General features: G+C 30.1%; 1 protein-coding gene across 2 annotated transcripts in view; it reads right to left on the bottom strand.

Annotated features, from left to right (window-relative positions):
- Positions 1 to 14,148, bottom strand: part of LOC118180842 (uncharacterized) — a 59,967-nt gene extending 45,819 nt beyond the window's left edge. Inside the window, exons 1-2 of one of the 2 annotated variants that reach the window (XM_035349895.2) lie at positions 13,471 to 14,146; positions 9,264 to 9,308 (exon numbers count right to left, since the gene is read on the bottom strand). In XM_035349895.2, the coding sequence (XP_035205786.1) occupies positions 9,264 to 9,308; positions 13,471 to 13,915 (490 nt within the window). In that variant the 5' untranslated portion in view covers positions 13,916 to 14,146. Of the gene's footprint in view, positions 1 to 9,263; positions 9,309 to 13,470 lie in introns of both variants that reach the window. The other variant, XM_035349896.2, reaches the window with a different exon arrangement.
- Between the last annotated feature and the right edge of the window lie 1,372 nt (positions 14,149 to 15,520).

Consider the following 15,520-nt stretch of genomic DNA (forward strand, 5'->3'; position numbering starts at 1 on the left):
CATCAAATTCTTCAATTTAAGTTAAATACTTAGTTTCAAATGATGTACTTGAAAATCACTTATTCAATTTAAAGCAATTTTACTTGTCTTAGTTTGATATTTACTACTCAAAAGTACCATCATGAAATTTTGCCACTTAACGCAAAATTTCTGTTTTGTGTATGTGCTTGCATATCAAAATAGCTGATATATGTGTGCTATATAATGAAAGAATATTTTAAGCAAAATTTATATTAGGAAAAAAATAAAAATATGCCTGTAACTATTAAAGAATTTCCCTGTATTCAAGATATACAATATTTTAGAAGAAGAAAACAGCTTAAAATTATCTGGAATACACAGCTAATTACAGAAATGGAACACAAAAATAATTGTATAGCTATCCTCCACGTAACATATTCTCTTGAAAATGAAATTTATGATCGTTTTCTTAACAATGATAATATCTGTTAGGAGCAGTCTTAAGACTTTTATCTTTATATTTTAGTACAATAAGAAAATGAGGAAGGAATATTGAAAGTTAAACTTTAGAATTAATTACATATCGATTGACAAGCTAAAAAATATTCTGCTTCGAGTAAGTATTCAGAACGATAATTCAGGAAATAAAATTAGATTATCTCATAATTTCTCGTCTTCGATCTTATAAATGGAAGCTGAAATATTCACATGCGTGAACTGAAATGTAAATTATTTCCCTTCTCTTCTGTGAACACGGATACAGTAATTTTTATACATTCTTTATTTTAATAGCAAGCAAATTGCGTTTATATAAACAGACCAGACCAAGGTGAATACGCTTGGAAGAGCTTGACTGGGAGAAAGAGAGAATGAAAGCAGAATATATTTTAGGCTGAGATAATATCAGATTCTCTTGTCTCCACAGGTGTCAAGTGATAACGTGTAACAAGTGTGGTATTTCATTGTAACAAAGAGATTTTCCATTTGCTTCCTATAGGTCTCATATTTTTCCTTTGTAACGAGTAAATTTATAACTCAGATTCTCAACTAAACCATAGACTTTTCAAAGTTAAAGGTACCCCCTCCCCACCAATTTCTAGTGCAATAAAAGTAGATTCGATGGGTAGCTCAGACAAGAAAAACACCGTTACAGCTTGTAATTTATTACAATCATTTATTTTAAAGTAATAATAAATGACCAGCAGATTTGGCTTTTAAGACACGTTTTCTAAGAAGAAAGGTAAGCATTTCCTGTTTTAATCCAACTTGCGTATTTTGTGTAAAAATTTTTTTCTTCGAGCCATCTTAAAAGTTCAGAGGTTGCAAGTACTATTTTCAATCAAACCATTAATTTTAAACACTTTGATTTATACATCCTTTTAAAATAATTTTCTTGATGAAAAATAAAATCTTAATGACTTTTATAGTAATGCTGAACTGTGAAAAATATCTTTACATAAAAATGTTTTCTCTTTAAAATCTGTTCTGAACTTTTGTATAAAATGAAGTGCATAAAAAATTCATATAGTTTAAAATTCCCGAACAGCATTCATAAATTCGTTGGCTCACATAAATTTAAAATTAATACTTTCAGTATTAGTTGTGGCTGAAACTTAAGGAGCAAGATCAAAGGACGTAATAAATTTTAGTTATCTTACTGCTAATTAAGCTTTAAAATAAAAACAAGCTGTTAAAAGTACTGATCATATTCTTGAATGCTAGAGAATCACATTATGTATTAATATGAACAGTTTATACGTTTAACAATACGCAGAGTTTTAAACTATTACTGTAGAAAGCATATAAGTCATATAAAATGTTTTTCTTTAACATTAAAGGGTTAAAGCTGAAATGGAAATTTCTTAAACAATCTTTGCCTTTAACTCCGATATTCACAAAATCATTTAAAAAATGCCAAATTTCAGACAGAATATTTCCTGTCTAACAATTATTCACTCGGGTATACCAATAGAAGACGACCTCTAAAAAGAAGGACCTATATAAAAGTATATGGTCAAGCAAACGTAAACAGTCCCTTTTATGAAACTTTCTCGCCTGTGAAGATGGTACGATCTACTTATGTTTCGTAGTAAGCCAGGCTTGCGTTTTCAAAACACGCGATGATACGCACGATATGACTCACATACACTACTTCAAAAGACAGAACACCAAGAAAAATTGTCACTCAGTTTCATTTTAATGAAAGTTAAAGAAAATGTTAAGGAAGCTTATATCCTTTCTGAAAATGGATTTTATTTATTGAATTCAAAAAATGGGAATTTCAACGAGTTTTAAACCCATTTTCTTCTAAATTTCTTCCAAAGAAATAAAAAACTACGAAATAAGTAACTGTTTGATTTTTACGCTGTATTCTTCCCTCACCTAGATATTGCATGGTCATGAATTAAAAAAATGCATACTAATAAAAATGACGTTCCTTGGTTGTTTGTTTGAAAACTGATTGTGAAGAAATCTTTCTAATTTTTGAACAAAAGCTATATTATCAAGGAAATAATAAAGTGCATAAGATGCTGAACTCCTGGAAGCGAAATAACAAGCACATGCAAGAAGACAGTGTGTCTTGTTAACTTAATTGTTTCGTCAGCATTTCATGGTAAATAGCCAGCCATAAATGTTCAAATCGTTTTGAATGTAAGCATATTTCATGAAAGTGAATTTTAAACCTTTTTCGTTCCGTAATATCGAGTTTACCACAAACCATTTTGATAAATGTAGTTTTGATATTAATTCTATGTGCAGTGTTTTTCTCCCTGCACTATTGTGGGCACTGATAACGCAAGTATTTGATTGATACAGAGTATACGGATAACAGTTACCACACCGCTTTGAAAATAATTCATAATAATAACAGTTTTGGTCTTTGAAAATATTTGATCTCTTTTACTTATGAAACTATATTCAGTACTGGAAGTAATTTCTTTCAGCATGCATTTCTAGGTAACACTAAAACCTTTAAACGCTATGAGTCAATATGAAACAGCATGCTACCGTATTTTATGCGTTTATTTTGAATAGCATCACGTGAATGTAAAACCAGTGGAAAAAGCATTTGTTAATATTCGTATAGCCACTGCCAAAAAAATCATGCTTTGAGTTTTTTTAAGAAACACAGGTTTCTTTGTTCTTTACATCTTTTTCTTCCCTGAAAATACAGAGTTGTAACTTGAAAATCCAGTGAATCAACAGGTCTCCTAGAGCAAAGCACAAACCCAGTACAGATTTATAAAAGTAGTACAAAGGCAGGAAAAACCTAGCATAGATAACGCAAAATTCGTAGGATGAAAAGTAGTAATACTAGAGACTAAACAAGTACTTTTAAGTAGGACCTGCCCAAAAGCCGGCACACCTCTGTCACCCACTGATTTTGATGCTGACCTTACGACCTTTTAAGGGTCTTCGAATAGGGCGGAGTTATTCTGTGGAAGGGCGTATTCCATGACAACCATCACAACGGGGGTAAAAACTCTTGGCAGTTTAACAGAATTGTCTGGAATGAAACATTCCCTCTACCATATTTTATTTTCCCCACTACCATTTTGAGAATTTTTGAATTTCTTTTTTATCACCCCATCTTCATTTGCAGATAAAAGCAAATGAGGAATAAAGAACAAATCTTGAGATAAATTAGTTCATTTGTTTTTATACCAGGGCCACTTTTGTGTTTCAGAAGAAATATATCAGTATTCCATGAAAATATTAGTTAAAAAAATATTTTTTTTATTTACTAAATTTTGAAGGCATTTCAGATAACTATTTGAATGAAGTCTGTAAAAATTCAGGGTAAGCTGTTTAATAATTATTAATTACCACCGAACTTACTATAAATATTTTGCTAGTAGACTCCCTACTCAACGAAAGCGAAATTCTAAGTTTCAATACGGTCTTTTTCTCCCAGTTCCATTGGAAATATAACGTGAATACGAGCCAGTTCCTCTTAGAAAGTCCTTCACGAAAGTATCTCTCTCCGTATGTAAATAGCTCCCGTGTGCTTTGCCATATCCAAATAACCTATCCTAATCTCCATTCATTAGGATAGGTTATGTTATAAGTTGAAAACGAGACGTACAGATAAAATTGAAGAACACCAGAGAATAGGATGCAACAAAATCTATACCGGGGGGGGAGTTTACAGACATTTTGGGGAAGGAAGAATCTTAATACTAGTCCATCAAAAACTTGAAATGTATAAATTGTAATGTTTTTCAGAATAATAATGCAGTTTTTGTAGTATTTAAAATTAATCTTGTTTTTTAAATCTTCATCTTTCTTTACATGAATGCATGTTTGTGTTTCTGAGCTAAGTATTGTTGTTTAATTCACGTGTAACCTATCTGATTATAGAGTTTATCTTTTAATAATAAGTTCACAAAGAATAATAGCAATATGGAATTAACTATTTAAAAAATCGAAATGTTTATTCTAAATCTTTAAATTTCTAGCGGAGGAGGGGGACTAAAATCTCGAAATATGTTTAGACAATTTGTAAGAAATCTTTAATTTGTTCTTTGTTCTGTTTTACACAATTTCATAAGAGAGAGAAAAAAAAAGTTAATCTTAAAATACATAATTCTTTTATTCTTTCCGTGTAGAAGTTAAGTCAATTAAAAAGAACGGAAATTATCGAGGATGCATTTTTGATATTTCATTTTCTCTTTTCTGTTGCATATCCTCTTTCTGTTTTGTAGGTGAGACATGTGGTAGAGCAATAAAATATTGAAATGATTATGCATAATGCTAATAGCTTTTGTAAAGCATTGTTTTACAACCATTTCATGTAAATTGCTCCACTCGGTTTTTCTTTAAATAAACGTTTTGTCTACTCACGATCATTCAAAAGGTTTTTAAGATGGGAGAGAGTTTTTAAGAAGGTTTTTAAGATGGGGTTTTAAGACGTAGCGTAATTTATCCATTATCACAACTGTACGACAGCACAAGTGATGAAATATTAGGTACACCAGGTAAGCTACAGAAAAATGTCAGTTATTTTTTCCAGTCGGAGGGGGGGGGAATTTTTTCTCGGGAAAGAATATCTTGCAGTTTTTTTTATTAATCACTGCAATTAAAAAATAAAGTGTTTAAAAATAATTTTTTTTGTTCTAAATTCATCTCAAAAGGGAGAAGAAAAAGAAGGAAACAGCAATCTGATTTTTTAACAATTGGTTTATGAGAAACTTTTGAATTCGTTTTAACTATCAACTAATGATTACCACAGTGTATGTGGCACATATAAGGGAATTTAACGGACATTCAAATACTGTCACAGTACACATTTAAAGAAAAAAAACGATCTTGAGTTAAAATGTAATTGCGATTTTTCTTTTATACATATTATTCTTATTAGCATTTTTATTGGCTCGTAACTCAGCGGTTGACCTGCACTTACGTTGCACTTAGAAACAAGGAAGTTACAACATCAAACCTTCCAAGAAGGCAAACAAATTTTCAACTTCCTAGGACTTGGAATGATTTATCGGCACTACATATGTACTATTTAAGATGAGAAAAGAAAAGTAAAATAACTAGGAAAATGCTACATTACTGTTACCCTGCAGGTACAGCTTGTACTTGCAACACCAACACTTTGAAGATACAGTAAACTGCTGATAAGGAAATACGAGCATAAATTTGTTTGAAATATGACTCAGTTTACGTCTATAAGTTTTACAGCATACGGCTTTTCTGGTCTCTTGCGAAACAATTTATAGCGCAATAAACATTTGTTTTGCAGAAAAAACATTTCGTTGCTTTAAAATGAAATGATCTGCCGACTTTCAGTTACAATTAGTTTAGTGGTACCAGCTATTCTTAAACTATTCTGTTGCCTTGTTATTCTTCTATTTTAATGTCATCACGTAAAGATGAATCCATTATCACTAAAAAATAATCCTTTATAAATCAAGCTATTTTAAGGGTTTATGAAATTGAAGATCCCCCCCCTTTTTTTTTTGAATCTGAATTAGCTTTATTAAAATTAAAAAAAAAAAAAAAAAAAGAGAGAGAAAGGTTTTGAACAAATTTTAATTTCCAACCCATGAATTTAGGATACACTTTTAAAGCCTATTAGATACTGCTTTTGCTTAAATGATTAAAATTTTCTTTCATAAAAATTACAGTTTATTATTTTACTTTTGAAGCTAATAACTTTTACAGCAAATGCCTCAATAGCAAGCTTTTTCGTACGAATCTCATGCTCGCAATACAAGAGCCCGCAATACTGACTCCCAGTGAATATTAAGTACTTTAATACTAAGCCCCAGAAAATTCAAATAAATATTTGATTTAGCTCTATGAAATAGTTCAAATTTGAAATATAAATCGATAGACAGTTTTGTGATATTCCGGAAGTTCAGCAAAAAGTTAAAAAGTATACTTTACGAATGATTAATGTCTCCATAAAATGGAAGTAAAAAATTTACATTATAAATTATAAAATACAGTGAGAAAAATCAAAACTATATACTAAAATTACTGTATGTTTGTTTTTAAAAATTTTGCCAGCAATTTTAATACGGTAAGTTTTCAGATTTACTTCTAAATTTTTCTGTTCTAAGTGTTTCCTTAGATTTAATACGTTTAAGTTCCATCTGTTAATAAGTAATACACTAATTTCCCAATCTAAGGTTTTTAAATGTAATTAGCAAGAAAATAAGATAACATATGAAATGAAATGAAAATCACTGTTCCTGTTAAACTGTTTTGTTTTTCCTTAAAATTAAAGTTTTTCTCATCATTGGTGGTTTTACAATAATAATTGGCAAATTTATACTTACAAGAAGTTCTTAAACTCTAAATCAGAAAGACGCCATTCAACTTCTTTTCTTTTCATATATATTAGTCCGCAATAACAAAAAATTCTCGAGTTAATAAATCTTTTATTTTTTTTGGGGGGGGTAAGGGGAGAGGTCTCACTTAACACTTATTTATTTATTTATTTTTGAAAATTAACTGCAGGTTTGATAACTGTCGAGACAAATATATTTTTTGAAACAATGCCAAGCTTTTTAATCTGAAATGAATCGTACTTTTTTACTCTAGAAATGAAAACTTCCAAAATCACAGAATTCAGACCTGAATTAGGTAAAAGAGAAAAATCTTGATTTGTTGTTCGAAATACTTTAAAAAGACATGCTCTCAATCTATCAACTCTTCTTATGATACCAATCTCTCGCTCTCTTCCCTCCCATATGTGTGCTTATTTACAGAGCTGAAAATTTTCATTAGTCTAATTTATGGAGACATCTGGTCTAGACAGTAGTATTCTGTAGCACACAAATCTTTCCAGAATTGTTGCATTTAAAGTGACAACATAAGCTTCAAATAAATAGCCTAGTTCTTCAGACAAATTTCCTCATCTTCCTTGCTTCCTTGTTGTCGGTATTATAGGAAAGAAAACGACTGGGCTTCAAAAGCCTAGTTCAGAAAAAATTAACTCAGGATTCATCAGACTTCCAGAGGTTTAAAAATAAAGTGTTAACATGAAGAAAAAAGGGCACTGAAATTTCTAAATTTCTGTTAAATAATGTATTTTAAGAATGGATAAATGTAAAATTTATTCTGCCTTAAAACGTAAAAAGATAGAAATTAAGAATGAACTAAAGCCTCTTTTTTCTGAATTCACCAAGAAGAATAACATATAATAATACACAGAGTTTGCTACGTCTGATGAAAACCTTCGTTAAAATGCCTTTTGTAATAGTTCTATACTATTAGATACAATAGCAATGAAATATTTAAGCACATGGTATTTAATTCCCATAAAAAGTTTATTTGTCAAGAAAAAGTAGTCTAACCCTGGGCAATTATGATTAGAAATAAACACTAACTTAACTAAATTTTAATTGTGGTTTGAATTATCTTTATATGTATATTTTTTATATTTATCGGTTTTATTTAAAAATATTTTAGGTTTAAAACATTACCTTTTCTTATGGTGGTTTATTTATTTTTTTTATTTTGAGGAAGTATCTTTGAATAAAAGCAAAAAGCCTGAATTTTTAAAAGATGTAACTTACTCTCATCACATTAAAAAAAAAAAAAAAGCACTCACTTAGCCTTATTATCTGATTAATCGTTTAGATTCTATCATATGATTAAAGCAGGGAAGCTTGATAATAAATAGCATGGTTAGCGAAGAATTCTTAATTCCTTAAATGCTAATATGCAGTAGCATAGCAAACATATTTGTATATATATCTCATATGTGTACTTTGCATATTTATTTTTAGAATCAGTTTGGTCTACGGCTTACTTTGTTATAACATGCATATTTTTCCCCATTTTTTTTCTGCAATAAATGTCTTCTCAGAAAAGGAATTCTTTTTAAACCATTAAATAATATTTCTACATATGTAAATCTAAAATATATTAAATAATAATGAAACTGCATATTAATCCTGAGCAAAAAATAAATGTCTTAATTATAACTAGTATGTGATCTTCTTAATTAATTTAAAATAAATTTCTAACTTAATGAAAAAGAAATATTAAATACTTTTCAGATTTCCAAGTTCTTGTACTCACAATCATTTTTGTAAAAAGGATAAAGATAACCTGATATTTTAAATTTTCTGAACATTTTTGACTTGTGAAATGAAGAAATTATACAATAAATCATGTTTTGAATTTAATAATAATTTTGATACGCGAAGATTTAGTTTCTTATGAAGATGAATTTCCTATCAATCTTTCTATCAAGAAGGGATTAGCATAAACATGTTTCAGTCCCTTGAAAGCCTGAATTTAGTCTCTCTTTAGATGCGTTCTAGACAGCCCTAATCTGCTTAATATATCATCTACTATCTAAATAGCAATCATACAACATGCTACAGGAGTATAATCACAACATTTCTAAATAAATACTCTTTCATCAATGTTCTCTATTACTAGTGTTGTTCCCACATAGTTACTATTACTACTTTATTATCAAACAGCTTATATTTAATAATAATACCTAATCTTTAGACACACAGAAAGAAAATTAGTAACAAAAATCAAGCATCAAAATATGATTAATAGCCATCTTTAAAGAAACCACCACCGTACTAATTCAACATTTTAAAATTTTAAGAAGATAAAACATATTATGAAAAGCTTTAAAATATTAAAATGATAATCTTTAATTAGTAGCTTTAGATATCAAAATACCTATTCCTAAAAAATTACAAGTACATAAAACAGAATTAAAATGATATACTAATTACTAGCGCGAATAACAAATTTTTAAAAAGTATACAATAATATACTTATTAGGTATTTATTAGTATTAGGTGATTGGCACCTACTTCTTAAAGATCTGTATCCAGCATGGAGCGAGTGTTCTGTCCATCCTGCATAAAATTTTATTTTATTAAGGCTTGATATATCTGGAAAATGTGATATAATCCAAAACAAGGAAAGCTAATAAAAATATAACACTAAAAAAATTTGATTACAATCTGCATAGCAATACATTTAAGTTTTCAGTTTCCTTCCATAAGCCACAATTCTAGAATTCCTAAGCTATATTATTCAATTTATAATTGCAGACGTATATACAACGTGCTTATAGAAAACAAAACAAACAGTTTTTCCATTTAAATATTTGGAATTGTTATAATGCAAAAAGGGAGAAAAATAAACAAATATGCAGGCTTAGTGAAATTTTATCAATTTACTTGTGATTTACTTGAATGTTTAAATTTACCATGCATGCACTGATTAAAAAAGAAACAAAATCAGATAAATACTCCCTCTTTTTGGATTTTAAAGTGCAGTATATAATTGCATACTAAAACACAAACAGAATTACATATTTGCATGCACAATACAAAGAATAAAACTGAAGTCACACAATAAAAAATAAAAAAAATAAGCTCTCTTTTATATTTAATAATCTGTACTCGCCTTTTGCATTCATATCTAACCACATTCCAAAATGGAACTGAATTTAAGGATATCTCTCCCATACTCATTTAGTTTTACTGACAGACATATTTTTGTGGTTTCCTCTAAAAACTCTTTTTCATGAAACAGTTCTTAAAGCTAAGTTTTTTGACAAGAAAATTCAATTTGTAAAAATGTATTTTAGCTGGAAAGGTAACAATCTTCATGCCATTCTTAATTAAGAAGTAACTTATTTCAATATTTTCTATTAAGCCTAGAAAGAAAATATTTAGTGCTTTTTGTATGTATTATGCTTTCATTACACATTTAGCGCTGAACTTTCATGCACTTTATACATAATCTATATTCTAACCAACTTTAAGGGGGAGAATTATAAAAAAAGGGAAAGAAAGAAAGAAAAATATTTGTTAACCCGAAAAACTAACAAAATGCATAATAGAAGTCATTTAAATATAAAGTAAACATCTCCCCAACAACCTTTCTATTTATTCCTTTCCTTAAAATTTAGCCAATATTAAAACAACCGAAGAGAAACCATTTGCATAAGAGGCACTATAATCTCTAACCTCCATAGATTATTACGGGCTGGCGGGACACCATAAATGGTTCTGAGGAGCCATTACCTGGAACAAGGCAGCTACAGGAGAGGCCTAAGTGGACACTTTATATACAACAACGCTTGCTTCAAAAGACGCTGATAGCTGGAGTTAAATTGAGCAGTTTCTATCCCCCTTAACAATATTTAAGCCATTTGCCTGATGCTTATGGTTCCCAAATGACTCCTCGGCCATGTTTGGGAAAACCTAACATCTTAAGCAGACTAGTTTCCGTATCAAAATTCCGTCAAGCAAACAAAGAACCTGCTGCTGTAATGGGAACAAGAGCAGGGAAATTGCTCGGATTAATTAAACCAAGATAACAGTGTTGCCATATAAAGGAAAATTTATGTGTTTTGCATTTTACTAGAAGAGAAGAGGAATGTCTGAACCTAGGTTACAGAGAGCAACAGTTCTAACATTATTCCACAAATAAATCAATTTCAGATGATTTTGTCTCTATTGCTTTTTATCTAAAATTATTCAGAAGCTCTTACAAACAAATTTATCTGCCAAATTAAACATATAATGCATTATTTCCTATGTAACTGTTAAAGAAATAGTTTAAATATTTTTCCCATTGTCACTTAAAATGATATTATCAAGATATTTTCTACATAATCAACTTCTTAATTTATGATATAAATTATATCAGTCTGATGTTTAGCAGTAAAATGAAGAGCATGCTCTGACTAAATAGTACTTCATTCTACTTGAGAAATTTTCATGTCCAGTTTTCACACAATGAGATAAATTTCCTCTTTTCACGTAAAACTTTAAACATGCTCTAAAAGTATAATTAATTTCAACTAAAATCCTGTATTCATATTAAATAAAGAGAATTTATGATTAAAACTTTCTCAAATTATCATTTTTATTTATAATATATGCATTATTAGTTATTATTTGAGAGCAACACACATTTTCTAAATTATGCTATTATGTTTGATAAATTATAATAAAAAAATCTAGCAAATTGTTATAAACTTAGTCATCATTTTACTATTTTTCCTGCATTTTTTAAAACCGGTCAAAAGTATATGAACCATATGAATTGAAATCATCTCTCTGTGTGCTTTAAAATCAGAATTTTTCTGTTATAATTCTCGTTTAGCTTATTTGTAATTTCCATCCATCATTCATTGTTATTATCAGTCGTTATTCACTTGAGAACAAGCACACGTTTTCTAAATTTACTAGTCTGTTAAGTGAATTCTAACCAACAATTGCATATACTACATATCAGTAGAAATCATCTTATTGTGCCCTTTAAAATCATAATTTTTCAATCCATCATTCACTGACCAAAGAAAAAATATATAATTTGTGTTAATAATGCTCTGGTTCAACATTTGCTGCAAACCATTATAATTGTACATAACATATTGTTTTATGTGATTTACAAGAAGTAGAAATAAACTGCTTTGGCAGTTTCAGCATTCTCCTGTTTCTCATGGAAGGTTTAAAACCGGTCACATATATACATAATGCATACTGCAATACATTAAATTGCCCTGTTTACAACATGTGCTTATCTAACACTTTATAATGACAGAAATTTAGCTTTCATATATAATAGTATCTCATAAATTATAATTAATTATTCTGACAGTCTATAAGGACTTAAACATTGCTCGTAAATTAAGTTTCAAACAATTAAAAAAAAAAAAAAAAAAAAAGCATTTGTTATTGTAAAATTCATCGATATTTGCTTACTGTATAGTACATCTTAAATTTTTAATTCCCTTCCCTAAGGTGCTAAATATTTTCTTTCTTAATACTTTTTGCTTCTCGATATTTTATTTATGTTTCTGTTCCAGTTCCAGTTCCAACAGTTTTATGCAACAGTTTTAAGTTGATGCTTCTCAGAGGATTCCACTTCCAACATTTTTCAATCATTTCACTTTATGGGATTGTTTTGCTTAACATCTCTTTTATTGTATAGCTCACTCTTTGATTATAAACATCTTGCTATGATTACTTTATATCTTGCTCTTTCCTTAAAAACATCTACTATGAATTCAGTTTTTTCCCAGAAAGAAAATCTAATCTTGAAAACAATTTTTCAGATTACTCTATATTTAAAGTCTGCTTTGTGTTCTGTTTATAAAAGGCACAGAATATGTGAGTAAATATTTTTTAATGCAGTAGGAGACTCATATTATTTCCTCTAAACCGCAGCAACCTTGACCTATAAAACATCATCCATGAAAACAAAACATTAAACATCAGGAATGTATTATGAATAATGCATGACTTGTGATCCTTTAATTTTCCTGCCTCTTAAAAAAAAAGAATTAAAAGAAAAATTAGATGATGCTTAAAGTCTATATAAATATAATATTTGCCTTGTTAAGGTTTCAGAGTAAATTTCGTTTTCATTAGTAATAAATATTAGAGGCACTCTGCAAGAAAACACCAATAATTTAAAATAATTCCTTATAATGTGAAATATAATCTCGTGGCCATAGATGCTAAATTTTATCTAACTAATGAAAAACATGAAAGGCCAATTAAATTTGTTTAACTGTTTCTTGCATTTTTATTTTGTTTTGTGACTTTTAAAGTCTCTGACGGGGATAAGAAAAATTCGTAACAAATTTAGTGTATTTGAAATGTCTCCTACAACACAAGTACAATTAAACAGAGCTCGTTTCTGGCATGTGTAAAAAGAAGTGGATAAGAAACCTATGTTCATTTTTATATTGCACTTCATAAGACTAGAAATCACATTTGATCTTAGACTGAAATCAAACTATAACCATTCAAAACAGAATCGCTTTGCACGTAAGTGACGCCAGCCTCATTTTTCTAACACAGAACAACCTTAGCTACATTTTTACGAGTTTGTTGTTATAATCTCGTCTTACCGCACCCCATCGTTTCTGTCGCGGCGACAGTAAATTACACGATACCGCTCGAAAGCTACGCCAGTCGATAGTTAGGCCTAAGGCGAAAAAGCGACGCTACAAAAGGCGAGTACAATAATGAAATGCTATAATCAGCTTACCCGCTATGGTCATCCAGGGGTAACGGGGAACGTCTGGTATGGGGTCCAGTTGCCTGTAGCCCAGCTGGGAGCAAGGGCTAAGGGAGGAGGCAAGGTCGGTAGCAGGATGGGGCAAAAATTGTGCCGGGGCCATCATTGCTTGAGCTGCGGCCGTCGAGCTCGAGACGCCGCAGTTTTGTAGGTTAAAGGCATAACCCGTGCTTGAAATGTCTATACCATTACTCTGGCCTGTGGAGTTATACCTGCACGATTTGGCCAGATCCGAATTCGAAGTGTAGTACAGGGTGCCGGAGACTGCGACGGAAGACTGCGGTGACAGCGATCCGTAAGGATACATCCTATGTTGGGGGTGATGGCCGTAGCTTTGCAGGGCAGCGGCGGACGAGACGGCATCACTGGCATACTTGCTACCCAGAAACGAGTCCATGAAAGAATTCGAGCTCATTTTTACTTCATGATGGCTGTCAAAAATAGATAATTCTCTTCTCCGATGGACACTAGTGAATAGGGTTCTTCAGTGTAATGGAAGCTACTTGCACATCAGCTGCTGAAACCGCGTAAACAACGCAACGCCAATCACGAAGCCTACGTTAGGAACCAGCCAATGACTTGTCGTTTCCGCCACCACACTGAGAATGCTCACTCTGCCTCCGCTCTTCCCGGCTCGGTCTCCTCGTTCGTTCTCTTTCGCTCCATCTTTCACTCGCTTTGCCTTTGCTTTGCTACTTCCTCCCCCCCTCCAGTTTTGTTTTGTTTAACGGGCTCCTAAGACAACTGCAGACTATATTATAAATTACCACGGCTCCCTCCCTCCGCAGGATGTTATCGAAATGGGAGCTTTTTTTTATTATTTATTTTTATTTCTGTTTCCCACAATTCCTTTCTACGAAACTAGAAATTTTTCGAGCTCCATTTCGCTTATAAAGCCAGTAAGCAGATATGGAAATCTTGATTTTTATCCTACTTATTAAAAACACGAATCATTTTTCCCCCTATCAGTCTCGTTGTTTTCTAAATAATGCAAATTTGTAAGTCTGAATAAAACCGGAAAGGTTAACTAACTATTGATTGGTAAGATAATCTTACCAATAATTATCTTACCTTAAAATATTAAGTAAGAAAGAATTTAAGTTCACATAACAAGTAGTTATACTTAAAATGATACGAACACTGAAAAATTAAACATTTTTATCTTAAATATGTGCTAAAATTTTTATTAAATCATTGAAAATCATAGTTTGCTATCTTTCATAACGATTCAGTCAATTAATAAGAAATATGAACCCATTTAGAATAATAATTAAAACTTTTAAACAAATTCTGCATCGTAAATAATTTTCAAAATTTTAATGTAAAATATAATTTAGAAAAAGTGAAGATTCAGAAACAGTTTAATTTATTTAACTTTAAATTAAAAGTACGATTCTAAAAAACAAGGAAAATTCAGAAATTTTGTAGTGGGATTTAGTGCATTAATATGCACTTTAATGGGAAATTCCAGATGTTAAAACGTCATCATTTGTAAATGATTTCAAAAGAGAAATAAACAGAATTTAATAAATAAATTATTAATTAAAAAGTAAATAAGTATAATGAAAATAATTAATTAATTAATAATTCAAAAGAAAAAAATTATGCATAATTAAAAGCAGAACCTTACTACAGTGTATAGCAATGCATTATTTAAATCGGCTGTTCCTATATATATATCTGACATATCAAAATAATGCAATGAAAAATATATTTGAATGACAAGAGTGCCCACATAAAACCTTAAAAGATGAACTTAAATTCTCTTCCTATAATCTTCATTTAAAATCAACACTGATTAACAATCTTTATTCAAAATTATCGAATTTCTCTAATTTAAATTTTCTTGAACTCTGTTTACATGCATTTGTAAGCCCCCCCAAAAACTTATTATTAATTAATTTGCAGCTAGAAGCTCTTAAAGTAAACATATTATTAGCATAAAAGAAATACAGCCCATGATATTCATTATGTTTTACAAGTGGTGGTATTTAATTATCTTTACAGTAAAATAGTTTTA

This window comes from Stegodyphus dumicola, chromosome X1, assembly GCF_044657685.1.
Source record: "Stegodyphus dumicola isolate Sdum_Otavi_A_Nest chromosome X1, ASM4465768v1".
Lineage (NCBI taxonomy): Eukaryota > Metazoa > Arthropoda > Arachnida > Araneae > Eresidae > Stegodyphus > Stegodyphus dumicola.